Source organism: Chiloscyllium punctatum, chromosome 12 (genome assembly GCF_047496795.1).
Source record: "Chiloscyllium punctatum isolate Juve2018m chromosome 12, sChiPun1.3, whole genome shotgun sequence".
Classification (NCBI taxonomy): Eukaryota; Metazoa; Chordata; class Chondrichthyes; order Orectolobiformes; family Hemiscylliidae; genus Chiloscyllium; species Chiloscyllium punctatum.
The window spans coordinates 14,089,436-14,106,986 of NC_092750.1; the positions used below are offsets into that span (position 1 = coordinate 14,089,436).

The following is a 17,551-nucleotide window of genomic DNA, read 5'->3' on the forward strand; positions in this document are numbered from 1 at the left end:
ATTTCCATCAAGGATGGACACCTCCGCACCACCTCTACGGCAAACCCACAGATAACCTCACAATGCTACACTTCTCCAGCTTCCACCCAAGACATATTAAAACAGCCATCCTCTATGGACTAGCCCTACACATACACCGGATCTGTTCAGATGAGGAGATACCCTCACAAGAACGGGGTACGATGCTCAACTCATCGACTGCCAGTTCTGATGTGCCACAGCAAGGAACCGTAATGACCTCCTCAGGAGACAGACATGTACTGCAACCGACAGGGTACACTTCATTGTGCAGTACTTCCCAGGAACTGAAAAACTACGCCATGTTCTTCGCGGACTGCAACACATTATCAGAGAGGATGAGCACCTCGCCAAACCCTTCCCCACACCACCACTGCTCACCTTTAAACCACCACCAAAACTCAAATAGATCATTGTTCGTTGCAAACTGCCCAGCTTTCAGGACAACTCCATACAACCCTGTCACGGTAGGTGCTGCAAGACATGTCAGAGTGTGGACATAGATATCACCATTATGCATAGGGACACCTCCCACCATGTACGTAGCAGGTACTCATGCGACTCAGCCAACATTGTCTATCTCATACATTATGCGGCATGGCACATTTGTGAAATCGAGCAGAGGCTACAGCAATGAATGAATGGGCACCGCACAACATCAACACACAGGAGCATTCCCTCCCAATTGGAGAACACTTCAGCAGTCCAGGACATTCGACCTCGGACCTTTGGGTGACCATCCTCCAAGGCAGACTTCGGGGCAGGCAGCAGCGAAAGTGGCTGAGCAGAGGCTTATAGCTAAGTTCGGTACCCATAGGAAGGGCCTCAACCGGGACCTTGGGTTCATGTCACATTGTAGGTGACCACCATTGCACTATACACACACACACACACACACACACCCTCCTTCACAGACTTAGACCCCTTTAAGAACACACACACATTCTCTGTCACAGACACTCAACCCCCCCACCCCAGACACACATACACAAATACATTTGTGGGGTGAATTTGTACTTGCAGGGTTACAATGTACTTTGCTCAAAGACTGCATGAATTCATGTAACGCTCTGTTAACTCATTTTTTAGATTAGAATCAGTCTAAACACTATGGCACAGACAACAGCACACAGGGGGCTAACACCTTCAACATATTATCTCGGGCTGACACCAATTGTTAAAGTTAACCTGAGAATGTAACTTTTAAATAACGTTTTGTCATTTATGTATGAAAGAAATGAAACTAACATGGTCATTCTAACAGATGAGAGACTTATCAAACAATCAAGGTATTTTTCAATGCATAATTCCAGTTACATCACACTGTAAACATTTGCTCTAAATTCTGTGTCTTACAACTGTGTACTCCACAACCACCTGATGAAGGAGCAGTGCTCCGAAAGCTAGTGCTTCCAATTAAACCTGTTGGACTATAACCTGGTTTTGTGTGATTTTTAATTTTGCATTTATCTAGTAATTTTCATGATTTGCAAAGTGCTTTAGAGCCAATGAAGAACTTTTGAAATGCGGTCACTGTTGTAGGAAACTCAAAAGTCAGAATATACTTAGCAAAGTCCCACAAACTGCCACCAGACAAAGACCATATTGCTTGACAAATATTGTCAACTTGAGCAGAGAGGCCCCCTGCCACTCTAAGTGCTATGAGACTGATTTCTCCCACCCAGGAAGGCAGAATAGCTTCCATTTATTATCTTACCCAAGATTGGCAGCTATAACAGTACTGAACTCTACAAGAGTATCAGCCAAGATTTTCTGCTTTATTCTCTGTGTCAGCTTTAAATCCCCAACCTCTATACTAAAAAGTAACTCTGCTACACGTAAGCCAAGCTTACACTGTTGTTCATTTCAGATGCTAACTCAAGGTTTCATTTGTCTGTTCAAGCAGAAGTTAAATAATCAGCGACACTTCAAAAGAGAGTTGGCAGCTTTCCCAATATTCCTGGTCAATAGTTTTCTTTCAACCATTACTGCACCTTATATACACATATTTGCAGAACATATAGGACAGCACATATTGCTAGGTAGGAACCATTGCTGCTTTTGCTTATGAAACAGACACTGCACTTCAAAGAAGAAAGTCACTGACACAAAGCACTTTGAGATATTTTCATGATGTAATGAGGTACTGGAAGAATGCAATCCTTCTTTCTAAGCCACCACTGTCAAACTAAAACAAATTTATAAGTTGATTACCTTGAGACACACACCCAAGACAGGCCTGCTGTCAAACACCTGCACAGTAAGAAAGTATTAATAAATGCAAAAATAGATTTCTTCAAAGTATGAACAATGTAAACAACAGATATTAAAGCAAGGGTTCACAATTATAAGCTACATAAACAGACAGCTGTTATATCACCTGCACTGGTGCAGGGTGGAACAGAGTTAACAGGAAAATAAGGGAATTGAAATTCCCAAGACTTTCAGTGTGACACTGGCAAGGAGGAGTTCAACTAGATACTATTCCATGAAGTTGGGGAACACTTCCTCAAAAGTTGGTAAAAGCTTGAAGCTCTCTTCTAAAAGTATCAAATCATGCTATATAAAATGTGAATGTGAATTTTAAATCAGAGATTGATAGATTATTGTTAACCAGAGGTATTCAGAGAATCACAGAAGTGTTACTGTGCAGAAGGAGGTCATTCAGCCAATCATGTCTGCAAAAGCTCATCAAATGAGCATCATTATTTAGTGCAAATCTCCTGCTTTATTCCCATACCCTTGCACATTATTTTCAACCAAATAATCATCCAATGCCCTCTTGAATGCCTCAACTGAATCTGTGCCTGCCGCTTCGAGGCAATGTATCCCACACTGCAACTACTCATTGTGAGAAAAAGCTTTTCATCACCTTGCATTTGCTTCTTTGGCAAATCACATTAAATGTGTCCTTTAGATCTTGCTTCTTTTACACCTAGGAACAGTTTCTCCCCACTTACTTTATCCAGGTTCCCTCATGATTTTGGAAACCTCTCACAGATTTCCTAAGAACCTTCTTCTCTCCAAGAACAGTTCCAACTTCTTTAATATATCCTCAGAAATGAAATTTCTCATCCCTGGAACCATTCTTGTAAACCATGAAAATTCAATCTGAAATCTCTCCAGCTCACTCACATCCTTCCGATAATGTGGTACCCAGAGCTGTACACAATTAGAGATTATGAGGAAAGGGCAGGTAAAAGGAGTCAAGTGGCAGAACAGGCTAAATGGCCTACTCCTGTTCCTGTATTCCTATCATAAAAGAATGGTACAAAAATTGCTTACCCTCACCAAAAAAAAATTGCTACTTTGTTACCTTTACAAGATTTACGAGGATATGGAAATCCCGCACAGCTACATTCCATCGCAGCAATTTCTCTACCTGTACCTGAAACCAATTAATTTCCGTTAAAATAGTAATGGCTTAAAAATGTAATAAAAGAGTTTGATTTCTTTTCCTCCCCACTTTTATATAGTTGGGTGTCACAATGTGAGCAGCTTCTTTCATCTCCCATAATCACAAACTCTTTTTGGTGTGTGGCCTTCACAATGGTTTTATATTAATAAAGACAAAATATTGCAAATGCTAGAGAAGCTCAGTAGGTCTAGCACCATCTGTGGATAGAGAAACAGACCCATCTCACAATTTCTGTTTGTTTCTCCACAAATGCTGCCAGCAACACTCTCTTTAATTTTTTTTTAACGTGGGCTTTTAAGGTCCATATACAGCAGTGACCTTTGGAACCAGAACATAGAACATTACAGTGCAGTACAAGCCCTTTGGCCCATGATGTTGCACTGACCTGTGGAACCAAGCTGAAGTCTATCTAACCTACACTATTCCATTCTCGTTCACATGCCTATCCAATGACCATTTAAATGCTCCTGAAGTTGGAGAGTCTACTACTGTTGCAGGCAGTGCGTTCCATGCCCCTACTATTCTGAGTAAAGAAACTACCTCTGATATCTATCCTATATCTATCACCCCTTAATTTAAAGCTATGTCACCTCGTGCTAGCCATCGGCACCCGAGGAAAAAGGCTCTCACTGTCCAACCTATCTAATCCTCTGATTATCCCTTATGTCTCAATTAAGTCACCTCTCAACCTTCTTCTCTTTAACGAAAACAGCCTCAAGTCCCTCAGCCTTTCCTCATAAGACCATCTCTCCAGACCAGGCAACATCCCAGTAAATCTCCTCAGAACCCTTTCCAAAGCTTCCACATCCTTCCTATAATGTGGTGACCAGAAATGTACGCAATACTCCAAATCTGGCCGCACCAGAATTTTGTACAGCTGCAGCATGATCTCATGGTTCTGAAACTCAATCCCTCTACCAATAGAAGCGAACATGCCATATGCCTTCTTAACAACCCTATCAACCTGGGTGGCAACTTTCAAGATCTATGTACCTGGACACTGAGATGTTTCTGCTTATCTATACTGCCAAGAATCTTACCATTAGCCCAGTACTCTGCATTCCTGTTATTCCTTCCAAAGTGAACCACCTCAGACTTTTCTGCATTAAACTCCATTTGCCACTTTTCTTCTCTGTAACCTACAACATCCTTTGTCACTATCCACAACTCCACTGACCTTACAGTCATCCGCAAATTTACTAACCCATTCTCCTATGCCCTCATCCAGGTCATTTATAAAAATAACGAACAACGGTGGACCCAAAACAGATCCTCGCGGTAGTGTGGTGCTGGAAAAGCACAGCAAGTCAGGCAGTATCCGAGGAGCAGGAAGATCAATATTTCAGGCAAAAGCCCTTCATCAGCCCTTCCTGATGAAGGGCTTTTGCCCAAAACGTCAATTTTCCTGCTGCTCTGATGCTGCCCAACCTGCTGTGCTTTTCCAGTACCACACTACCACGAGGATCTGCTTTGCTATTAGTGAGAGGCTTCATTCCAAATGGTTAGAAGTGAATTGGTTGAAAATAGTAGAATGTCAAAAGATAAAATTACCTCGGTTGAATCAGACTGCATGCCAGCTGGAATACTCTTTACAGACTTATCCAATTCACTCATCATTACCCGGTAGAAGATGACAAATGTTTGCCTATTGAGAGATCAAGTAGTTTAGTTCACTATTTCGTCAAGCTTTCCAAACCTCAGTCTCCAGCTTCACCTTGATATCTTTTAACACCAAAGAATGATTGAAAAAAGTGGCAAATTTTCTGATGGCATTTTATGTGATTACGGCGACAGTGATCTTGAGATGACTCATTAGTGTTTTTGTCACTGAATTCTTGGATCCCAAATGATATTTCTCAGTGAGATTGGGTTTGTCCCATTGGAGTCACAGGCATACATTGGTTTCCAGCCCTTTGATGGCACAGTTTAATTCAGCCCCAATGAATCCAGATTAAGCACCATTAAAGTGAAACCATTGGTAAACTTCTATTTAAGTCAAGATTAGAGTGGTGCTGGAGTCGGGCAGTATCCGAGGAGCAGGAAATTCGATGTTTCAGGCAAATCAGGAATGCTTTCATAATTTCATAAATTATATCTCATAATTTCAAAAGTTCTAAAAGTTGGCAAAAGAAACACTGTTAATACCTGGACAGTGTTGGAAATGTATTTGAGCTTCCATCCTTAGTCGAATTCAACAGTTCGGGAACACCCACACCAGCAATTTCTTCCACAGACTTCAGCACATCATCTGTGTGCTTCAGGTAAATACTGCAAACATGGTTTAAAAAAAACAAAAACATGCCATCAGTTTTTGAATGTTCACCCAACATAGCAATACTTCACATCATATGTCAATTTATTTTACTCCCATCCACACATTCTATAGTAAAGCTGGCAAAGCAAATAACACACTATTGACCTGTTAATGCAACTAACTGAAGGCATCTGATGAAGTAGCACATCAAAGGTTATTGAGCAAAGTAGAAATGCATTGTGTACAGGATAGCATATCAGTATGTATAGAAGGTTGGCTGCAAAACAGGCAGCAAAGAGTATAAATGTGTCTTTTTCAGGTTAGCAGAACATAATAAATAGTATGCCACATGGATCAGTGCTGGAACCTCAATTGTTTACAATTTAAGTAAAGGACTTAGATGAAGAGCCTGAACACATGGTTGCCAAATTTACTGATGACATAAAATAGGTTGGAAAATAAGCAATGAAGTTTTAACAAGCCATGGAGTCCACAAAAATATTTATACGGGTGAAGTGAGTGAACAAAGACCTGGCCAATGAAGTTAAAAATGAGAAAATGTGTGATTTTCCACTTTGGCAGGATGAATAGAAAAAAATTAAGCATTTTACCTAAATTGTGAGGGATTGGAGAGCTCGGAGATGCACAGGGATCTGGGTTTCCTCTTGCACGAATCACAAAAGTATAGTGTGCAGCTACAGCAAGTAATCAAGAAAGCTAAAATGTGATCAATTATTATGAGGGAAACGGAATACTAGGTAGGGAAGTTATGCTTCAGTTATGCAGGTCACTTCTGAAGTACTGTGCACAGTACTGGCCAACTCTAAGAATGTTGTGATAATTCCAAACCAGGATGTTGTGGTTTGGAAAGGAATTTGCAGGTGTCAGGAATCCCATACATCTTGTTCTTCTCAGTGTTTGAGGTTTGGTATTTGGAAGGTGTTAAGGAGCCTGGGTGAGTTGCTGCAGTGCATCTTGTGGATGGTACATAATGTTGCAATTGAGCTTTGGTGGTGAAGAGAATGAATGTTTAAGATGGCACATGGGGTTTCAATCAAGCTTGGAATACCTTTGGTGTTTCACTCATTAAGACAGTGTATTCTATCACATTCCTGACCTGTGGACAGATTTTGGGGAGGCAGAAGGTAAGTTATGCACCACAAAATTTTCAACATGTACTTGCTCTTATCACCACAGTATTTATGTGGTGGTCCATTTATGATGCTGGTCAACCTCCAAAACATTGAAAGTAGTGGTCTTAGTCATGGTAATACCATCAGATGTCAAGGGTAGATGACAAGATTCTCTCCCATTGTGAGTGGTCATTGTCTGACACATGTCTGATGCAAATGTTACTTATAACATTGCCAAACATAACTTGAACATTGCCTAGGTCTTGCTGCAGTTGGAATGGACTGCTTCAGTATCCAGACTGTCTGAAATGATACTATACATTGCACAATCAGCAAAATCAGCATTTCTGGCTGTATGACAGAGGGGACGTCTACTTACCATAGGAGGGTTTCAAGAGCTTCATTGTATTTATTGCCTTTCTCTTTTTCCCCATTGGGCAAAACCCAAGATTGGCACAAGAAGCCTCGTGTAATTGACGCTGAAAGGAGAGCAATCAGTACAACCATTTAAACACTCGTATCAACTCATTATCTTCTTCATATCAGTCATAGAGTTTAAGATGCAATCATATAGCTTTAATGAAACAAAGTTAAGTTCTGATCAGAAGAGATATCAAATAATGTTAAGTGGATGTTGTATAAACCACATTGTTTGCACTTCCAATTCTGGATTCTTATGCATCCCGGATTTTAATTTTTCATCAATTGACATTGAGGCTGTTTCTGCTTTCTGGGCACTAAGCTCCAGAATTCCATCCCTAAACTTATCCATCTCTATTTTCCTGCAAGAGCCTCCGTAAAACATGACTATTCTGATTATCTGTCCGAATGCTCCCTCGTGTGGCTTGTGTTAGACTTTGTTTAATAACACCTCAGTGATTGACCTTGTGATGTTTTCTTATGTTGAGTTTAATTTACTGCTATTGAATTGCGAAATGCTTACATTGCCTATTGCACAATTCCACCAATAGCCATGAGGATATCAAATATCAGGTTCATTATTCAGCCATCTGAACGGATTGATAATTTCAAAGCAGCATTGGCAGCAAGATGCAACTATTTGATCTATGAGGTCTGGCTTGAGGCAAGCAAATAGGCTCCTTCTTCCACTGTTACCCTACAACCTTGCACTCTCCCACAGCCCCTATCGAAGTTATAAAGGTGGCACCAAAGACAAAAGTCATGACAAACCTATTTTCTCCTTGTACTGGTTATCTAGAGATTTCTCTGCTATGACAATTAGAAGCTGGGTAAGGTTCACCGCAGAAGTACAGCGGGGAATGCTGTTCTGGAAATTCTGCAGGTATCGAAAAGTCTGCCTGCAAGGATAGAGAGAACAGTTTGTTAGCTGCACAAGAATGAATTTGCTAAACAGATTAATAACAGATTTCACATGTTCTGCGATTTGAAAAAAAATCTACTTCAAAGTAACATCAGAGAAGTGTGCTAATGAATGGTGATTAAAGTATAATTAAACAAAAAGAGAAGGATCGCTAATCTACTTCCTTACGGTCAGATTAACAGAATTACACGGCATGTGACATAGCCTAAGGTCAGAGGATGGAGAAAAGATATCATAGTGGGACCAATATATTTAATATATTTAAAACTAATTTATTATAGCAAGTCTACTGTGGTCCTTTTAAATTTGATTTAATTCCCACAGTTTTAAAACAGACTGACAGAATGTGGAATGTATGGCAAGGGGAAAAGTTCTAAGAGATCATTTTAATATTTGGAGCACCACGTGTAGACATGCTCTATTAATCCCAAAAGAAAAAAATTACTGGAGTGGACACAGAGAAGCATTGTACTATCAAACTCAAAACTTGAACTGACACGAGGGAAAACCTAGCCCTGCTCTTATCACTGAAATGAGAAGATTCCTGAGAACAACTTGGAAAACTATAAAAAGTTAGGATAAATAATTAAACTTTTCAGCTGTATACAAAATTTAGGCATGAAAGGTCACTTTTTCAATTTTTTATAAGAAAATCACTTGTGGGACATAGGTGTCACTAGCTGGCCAGTATTTATTATCCATCCCTAGTTACCCTTGAGGAGGTGGTAGGACTTTGACCCAGCAACAGTGAAGGAACAACAATATATTTCCAAGTCAGGATTGTGATTAGCTTGGAAGGGAGGTGGAATCCCCATGTATCTCCTGCCCTTGTCTTTCTAGAAGGAAGTAATCATGGCTTTGGAAGGTGAAGTCTAAGGATCTTAGCTGTCTCAGGTGACTTTCTGCAGTGCATTTTGTAGATAGTACACATGCTGCCACTGAGTGAGTGATGGAGAGAGTTGCTGCTTGTAGGTGTGGTATCGATCAAGTGGGCTGCTTTGTCCTGAATGATGTCAAACTTGAGTATTGTTGGAGCTACACCGACCCAGGCAAGTGGCAAGTTTCCATCACACTCCTTACTTGTGCCTTGTAGGTGGTAGTCAGGCTTTGAGAGTCAGGAGGAGAGTTACTCATTACAATATTCCTAGCCTCTGACCTGCTCTTGTCACCACTGTGTTTATGTGGCAAGTCTAGTTGAGTTTCTGGTCAATGAAATTCTCCAGGATGTTACAACGAAGGTAACACCTTTGATTGTCAAGGGGTAGTGATTATTCGAATGTATTGGACATGTTCATTGCCTGGTATTTGGATGACGCAATTGCCACTTGACAGTCCAAGCCTGGATATTGTCCAGATTAGACTAGATTCCCTACAGTGTGGAAACAGGCCCTTCAGTCCAACAAGTCCACACCGACCCTCCGAAGAGTAACCCACCCAAACCCATTTCCCTCTGACTAATGCACCTAACACTATGAGCAATTTAGCACAGCCAATTCGCCTGTCCTGCACATCTTTGGATCATAGGAGGAAATTGAAGCACCTGAAGGAAACCCATGCAGACACGGGAGAATGGCAACTGTCTGTGTGGAGTTTGCACAGAGGCTGGAATCGAACTTGGGTCCCTGGGGCTGATAGGTAGCAGTGCTAACCACTGAGCCACCGTGCCACCCTTCTTGTTGCATTTGAACATGAACTGCTTCAGTATGAGCACTGGCAAGCATCCCCACTTCTGACTTAATGATGGAGGCAAGGTCATTGATGAAGCAGCTATTATTATTGGACCCAAGACACTACATTGAAGAACTCCTGCAAAGATGTCCTGGAGCTGAGATGACTGAATTCCAACAAGTACAGCTATTTTCTTGTTCCAAGCATGACTCCAACCGGCAGAGAGTTTACTCTTGAAACCCACTGATTTTGATTTTGCTTGAGTTCCTTAATGCCACACTCGGTCTAATGCAGCCTTGACGTCAAGGGCTGTCATGTTCACCTCACCTCTGGAATTCAGCTCTTTTTGTCTAGATTTGAACCAAGGCTGTAATGAGGTCAGGAGCTGAGTGGCCCTGATGGAACCCAAACTGGTCATCACTGGGCAGGTTTTGCTGAGCACCTGCAGTTTTGATAGCACTGTTGACAGCACACTTTCCGTCTCATTAATAATGATCAAAAGTAGACTGATAGAGGTGTATTTGGCAGGGTAGAATTCGTCCTGCTTTTGTGTACAGGAAATAGCTGGTCAATTTTTCATTGTCAGGTAAATACCAGTGTTATAACTGTGCTGGAGCAGCCTAGCCATCATTTATTGTCCATCCTTCATTACCCTTGAGGTGGTGGTGGTGGTGGTGAGCTGCCTTTCGAACTGCTGCAATCCATACAGTGCACCTAAATCCACAATGCTGTTAGGAAGGGAGTTCCAGAATTTTATTCAGTGACGAAGAAGGAAAGGCAATATATTTCCAAGTCAGGATGGTGAGTGCCTTTGACAACTTGCAGATGGTGGTGTTCCCACATATCCACTGCCTTTGTCAGAGTAGGTGAGTTTGCAAAGTGCTGTCAAAGAAACTTGGTGAATTTCAACAGCGCATCTTGTAGATAGCACACACTGCTGCTACTGAGTGTTAGTGGTGGAGGGATGTAGTGCCAATCATTTTGGTAAGCTGCACTCACCCAGATAAGTGCAGAATATTCCATTACACATCTGCCTTGTACTTTGTAATAATGAACATGATTTGCGGACTCAGGTAGTGAATTACTCATTGCAGAATTATTTATCTCTAACCTGCTCTTACAACCACAGAATTTGTATAGATAGTCTAATTCAGTTGCTCGTCAATGGTAATTCCCAAATTGTGATGTGGAGGTGCCAGTATTGGACTGGAGTGAACAAAGTTAGAAGTCACACGACACCAGGTTACGGTCCAACAAGTTTATTTGAAATCACAAGCTTTCGAAGCATAGTCCCTTCGTCAGGTTAGACTATAGCCTGGTGTCACGCGACTTCCAAAATATTGATAACAATTAGTAATTAGTGATTTTGGGCTTTCTTTATCTATAGGTATTGGTGTGTCACCATAGTCTTTCCAGACCATAGGGGCTGCTCTCTCATTAGAGAGAAGCAACTGGTGGTGATTTAACCTGAGGATCACCAGACCTCAGAAGAGGAAAGAGGTTGAGAAGGAGTGTCCTTCATGGTAACCTCAAACCGGTAATGGGAATTGAACCCATGCAGTTAGCATCACACTGCTCTGTAAACCAACAATCCAGCCAACTGAGCTAAACCGATTCCCAACTATAGGTATTAGATTTACATAATGGATTGAATTGCTAGGCTAGTTCAGAAGGCAGATGTTATCAGTCACATTGCTATGGGATTGGACGCGCAGTTAACTCATTGCATGGCACTTATGTTGCAGGATTAATATCTGCCAGTTAACAGACCAAGCATAGAAATTGTCCTGGTCTTGATGCTAGATTAGAGTGGTGCTGGAAAAGTGCAGCAGTTCAGACAGCATCCAAGGAGCAGGAAAATTGATGCTTCGGGCAAAAGCCGTTCATCAGAAATACAGGCAGAGTGCCTGAAGGGTGGAGAAAGTAGCAAAGAGTCTTGATGCTGCATATGGACATGGACTGACATTTGCAACGGTGTCTTCAACTGTTTGGGTTTCATACTTTGGGATTTCATCCTCAAAGTTCACCACCACTTCTTTTTATAAAGCCTCATTGAACCCATCTCCTCTGACTGTTATTTTGGTCTTCCCTCATTATACTACCTTCTCAATTGTGCCAGCCATTTTTGACTGATTTTGTCTCTGAGAAGTACCTTGGAATAGCTAACAGCATCAAAAGTCTCTGTCAATTTAAACTTGTAGGTGTTATGACAGACACAATTTAATATGAAAAATAATTTCCAGGAGGTAGATGATGGCTGGAAGTAATACTCCTTCTTAAGCTAAAGTTGTCATTGGTTCCAAATTCAGTAGATAGAACTTGTATTTTACACTGTTGTCAAAACACTATCAGATTCTCATGATACCTGATAAGTTCCTCCATTTCCATTTCACCATCTCCCTCTTTAAGTCTATTTGCCAGGACACCAAGGGCTAACCTCAGTAGTTTACGGTTTTCATGCTGGGCAAATCCACACCTGTATGTTTAAAGGGAAAAGAGAAAATTTCTGTTACAGTAGCAGTAACGTTTCCTGTTTCCAATGCTGGTCCATTAAGAAGTCAACTGTTGTATGTTTTTTGAATAGTTAAATTATAGACGTTCTGTCTCTTCACCTCTCCTTGCCTAATTTAGAGTCATAGAGATGTACACCATAGAAACATACCCTTCGGTCTAACTCGTCCATGCCGACCAAATATCCCAACCCAATCTAATCTCACCTGCCAGCACCCGGGCCATATCCCTCCAAACCCTTCCGATTCATAAACCCATCCAGATGCCTTTTAAATGTTGCAATTGTACCAGCCTCCACCACTTCCTCTGGCAGCCCATTCCACACACGCACCACCCTCTGCATGAAAAAGTTGCTGTTTAGGTCTCCTTCATATCTTTCCCCTCTCACCCTAAACCTATGCCCTCTAGGTCTGGACTCCCCCACCTCAGGGAAAACACTTTGTCTATTTACCCTATCCATGCCCCTCATGAATTTATAAACCTCAATAAGGTCACCCCTCAGCCTCCGACTCTCCAGGGAAAACTGCCCTAGCCTATTCAACCTCTCCAACCCTGGCCTACATCCTTGCAAATCTTTTCTGAACCCTTTCAAGTTTCACAACATCCTTCCGATAGGAAAGAGACCAAAATTGCCACAATTTCATTTATATCTGCTGCACTGAAAGAATTGCGTATGTATATGTATCTATAATCAAGTCATCACAGTTCAATATAAAACTGAGATGATGTCAAATACAATAGAAGCTTGATTATCTGATATAATATAAAAAAAAAGATATTCAGAATTGCCAGTCAGTTACACTGTTCTGCTGTGCTTGAACTATTAATCTAATAGCTACGGTCCTTGTTGGGTCACATGCCTATACCTCAGCTCCACACCCACATAAGCACAGCAACTAAAATCTTTGAAGTACTGGAACAATTATTAAAAGCAGTATGGCCTCACTTCCAACAATCACATTTCCACCCACCAATCTCAATGAAACCACTAACTTTAAAAATTAACACACAACTTGTTCTTCTATGTAAATGACTACGCCTGTGAGCAGAACACAGACTGAAAGTAATACCAATCACTAAATGATTGAGTTTATTATACATTTTGAGAGGACCAGTCTATTTCACTCACTTGGTGAAACCACCGATTTCTGTTAATTAGCCTCTACCCATTGCAGACTCTATACCTACCAAGCAAACAATGTGTTCAGGATCTGAAGTAGTAACTGATAGCATGCAGCCATCCGCTGATTCTCTTTTACATCTGTTCCGAGAACATCCACAACACCATTGTTCTCAGTTATCATCACCTGCAGACCAAAAAACAGTAGCAAATAAAAAGGAAAATGGTCAGTCTTCACTAACATATTCCATAAATCTAAAACTATGGCGTCATCTTCCCAAAGTTTCAAAGAAATTAATTCCAGAGTTTCTGAATATGCTGATTTCACCTTGTGATGCTTAACGTGGTAAACATATATTCTTTGCAGAAGATAGTTTTTTTTCTGACATCAGCAGTTTCATACCTGACCTCACACATGGTTAGAAAGTGCCATAGAGAGGATCAAGGGAGACATTCATTCTTGGTTCAGGATGGTTTTGAGTTACACGTACTCACACCTTTTACCCTTCATCTTTTGAAGGTGGTAGCTCATTCTTGGCACCACTGGCTATCTTCAATATTTAACTCAAGTAATTGAGCTTTATACATAAGCCCAAAGATTGACTGTTAGTTGGTGATTGGGGCAGCATGGTGGCTCAGTGGTTAGCACTGCTGCCTCACAGCAGCAGGGTGCTAGGTTCAATTCCAGCCTCGGGCGACTGTCTGTGTGGAATGTGCACATTCTCCCAGTGTCTGCGTGGGTTTCCTCCCAGTGCTCTGGCTTCCTCCCACATTCCAAAGATGTGCAGGTTAGGAGAATTGGACATGTTAAATTGTCCATAGTATTCAGGGACACATTAACTCGGGGAAATGTAGAGTAATAGGGTAGAGGAATGGGTCTGGGTGGGTCATTCTTTGGAGGGCCAGTATGGATTGGTGGGCCTAAAGGCCTGTTTCTACACTATAGAGATTCTATGATTTATCTTAAGTACCTCATAAGCATATTAATCTTATTTATGTCTAACATCCAAACATGTATTTTCCAAAACTGATCATTGAAAATGTGTCAGTTTGCTAATATTCCTAGCCCCCAGCACAATGATCAAGACATGTCTGTGCTGTCACCAGGCTATGATCACTTGCACTGAGTAAGGAAATAATCTGAGAACTTTTGCAACTCTAATTTCAGTACCATGTCATGTGTGTGAGTATCCAGCAAACTATCAGTGTTGTATTGTTTCAGTTGCATTTTACGGGTTAATTTTCTTTTATTCTTCCCTGAAATCCCTCCCTGAACCTTACCACAAATACATGCTGGAGTTCTGGCCAGAACTTTTTATTAATAGCTACTGTAATCTATACTAGAGGAATTTACGGCAGTCAACCCTTCAATATTCCATCCCTTCTTGTGAGTCTGTGCCTTCAAAAACTCAATTCTTTAATCGGACAGAGAGTGAAAAACAGTATAGGAGCATCACAGGAGCAAACCCACATCCTAACCTTTTTAAAACATACCTTTGCTTCATGTGTTCATGATAAATCCTAATCTTATTGATTGAAGATAAAAAGACTCATGAATCAGAAATAAAGAGCAATCCACGTGCCTCAGGGTTCATGAGTGATCTCAGCACCTTACTGCAATGCTGTGGCTAATTAGCTCTTACCTGGAAGTAATTGTGAACACTTTCCAAATGGTTACACAAAGGATTGAGCAATTCTATAGCAGTCTGAGCAAGGGCTTGTGGAGTCATTTGCCGCAAGTGTGAAAATCCGACATCTCGATCACCTTTAACCTAAATGAAAAAAAGTAAATACTGTGTTTCTGAAAACATTCAGACTTTGACCTTCATTTATACATAATGCAGCTTTCCCACTACAAATACAATTGAAGAAAATATAAGCACACTTGCATTTACATAGTGCATTAGCATGCTGCAACAACTTCATAACCGGCATATGTACTTTTGAAAAGTAGTGATTTGTAAGGAAAGCAGCAGTTAATTTGTCCACAGGAAAATACAATAAACAACCATGTGATAATGACCAGATAATCATTTTTCTCTCCCAAGAATAGGGTGAGGGACAATTATTGGCTCATACACCAGGAAAAACTTCCTTGTTCTTCTTAAAATACCACATGGGATCTTTCATGTCCTCTCAGTTTAATGGCACATCTGAAATAAATCAGACATAGCAGCACCGCCCACAGTACTGCACTCGAATGCTGGCCTAGACATTTTCTAAAAGATTTTGAGTTGCTAAGGTAAAAACATGCAGCAAAGCATCTCGCAATTTTATAACCTCCATCCTCCCTTACTTCATGAAATATAAAGAAGCTTCTTGACTAATTAGAGAGACTTAAGAAAAGAATGTTTTTGAATGGAGAGACAGGTCACAAATAAAGGTAAATTTAAAATGGAATGCTTCAAAAAACCTGTGGCTAAAACAACCACAAAAAATGTTGAAGAAATTCAGCAGGTCTGGCAGCATCTGTGGAGAAAAAGAAACAAAATTAATATCAAGTCTGAAATGACTATTTGGACTCAAAACATTAAATGTGTTTCTCTTGCCACATATACTGCCAGATCTGCTGAGTTTCTTCAGCAATTTTTGAAGTTTGTTTCAGATTTCCAGCATCTATAGTATTTTGCTTTTCAGTGCCTAAAAGAACATATACGAGAATATTCAGGACCTTCTCAATGAGCTTTTTGTTACATTAAGATATAACTTTGCCCACTTTGTCCAATTTTTAAAGATTAAAGATTAAATTAGGTTAGATTCCCAAAGTGTGGAAACAGGCACTTCAGCCCAACAAGTTCACACAGCTACCTTTGATGCTAAAAAAATTGTTTCCCTTCATGCCTAGATTATGTAATTTAATAACCAAGAAATGGCTATCCTTGCATCACTTCTTGACATTCAAGTTGGCTGTATGTGCTTCTGGCTTTCTGCTTTTGTCAGGAATAAGTGCCTTGTTCTTATAGGATCACGTTCCACCTCCATCCCTTCACTCCCTCAGCAACAGGAGATGAAGAAGTTATTCTGTGGGAAATGTTAAGGTGGACCTATGATTTTTCTCATGGACACACAGCATTAGAAGAGCAACATACTTTGGCACTCAGCCACCTGTGACTGAAACAAATGATGTGCAATGTACATTACTCAGTGGTTCCAATGCAACAGTCAAGTGATGACAGCATTTCAGTCTTTCTCATGTATCAAGTAAAAATAGAACAAGAAACATTTGTAAAAGATTTGCAAAGCTGGCCCAAAGAGTGTTGAATAGTGTCTGTATATTATAAACTGTTTATGAATGTTACCTCGCCAAACATTACAGCATGTGAACTATTCCATATTACGCTTCCATATTTCAGAGAATCTACCTTATTAATAAGTCATAAATATCCTTCCTACATCAATTGTCAGTACCTATTTACCTTTAAGAAGAGCATTTTTTTTGCTGCAGTTGCAACCAACATGTAGTCCAATTTGCGAGCTAGGTCCTCCAGAAGAAACACTAGTTCAGCTGACCCTAGCTGTACAACTTCAGTAGCCTATAAGGAGAAAAAACATAAATATTGATATTGACCTAAAAGCTAGAGTGAAATTAAGTAGCCCATTTTGGTCAATTTAGCTCACTAGTTTACAGTTAAATGGACAATGTTATGTTGTACAACTAATTATCTCAGAACTGAGCTGTATAGATGATTAGAAACATAGCTATCTAGAAGTATATTATTATTATAATAAAGAAATAAAACTTGTTTCTTAAGTCTTGTGAATATTCCAAACAGATGTCTTGATGACAAATTAAGCTATGTACTGACCTTGGTATGTAGCTCAGTGTCCAGAACAGATTTGGTTACTAGTCCACACTTTAGGACAAAGAATACATCTGCATCCATCTCTCTAAAGTAGGCTCTGTAGTTGGATAAATTAACAAAGACCTTCCCTTCTTCTGTGTTTTCCTGCAGAATATAAGATATTGTGTGAAACATCACATAGACATTTAAAGAATACACAGACATTTTGTAATAATGAATTGTGGATCATCACTCATTAAATTTTAATTATTGCAATCGCTGTACACAATATTCATGATATGTCA

At 40.3% G+C, this 17,551-nt stretch overlaps 1 protein-coding gene across 5 annotated transcripts in view; it reads right to left on the minus strand.

The window, feature by feature from the left end:
- fancd2 (FA complementation group D2) overlaps positions 1-17,551 on the minus strand; it is a 103,809-nt gene that overhangs the window by 17,036 nt on the left and 69,222 nt on the right. For 3 of the 5 annotated variants that reach the window (XM_072581874.1, XM_072581872.1, XM_072581877.1), the window contains 11 exons: positions 17,271-17,411; positions 16,881-16,997; positions 15,108-15,236; positions 13,533-13,651; positions 12,199-12,309; positions 8,015-8,142; positions 7,203-7,302; positions 5,582-5,704; positions 4,988-5,081; positions 3,335-3,406; positions 2,233-2,271 (listed from right to left, as the gene is read on the minus strand). In XM_072581874.1, the coding sequence (XP_072437975.1) occupies positions 2,233-2,271; positions 3,335-3,406; positions 4,988-5,081; positions 5,582-5,704; positions 7,203-7,302; positions 8,015-8,142; positions 12,199-12,309; positions 13,533-13,651; positions 15,108-15,236; positions 16,881-16,997; positions 17,271-17,411 (1,173 nt within the window). The remainder of the gene's footprint in view (positions 1-2,232; positions 2,272-3,334; positions 3,407-4,987; positions 5,082-5,581; positions 5,705-7,202; positions 7,303-8,014; positions 8,143-12,198; positions 12,310-13,532; positions 13,652-15,107; positions 15,237-16,880; positions 16,998-17,270; positions 17,412-17,551) is intronic. The other 2 variants (XM_072581876.1, XM_072581873.1) reach the window with 1 other exon arrangement.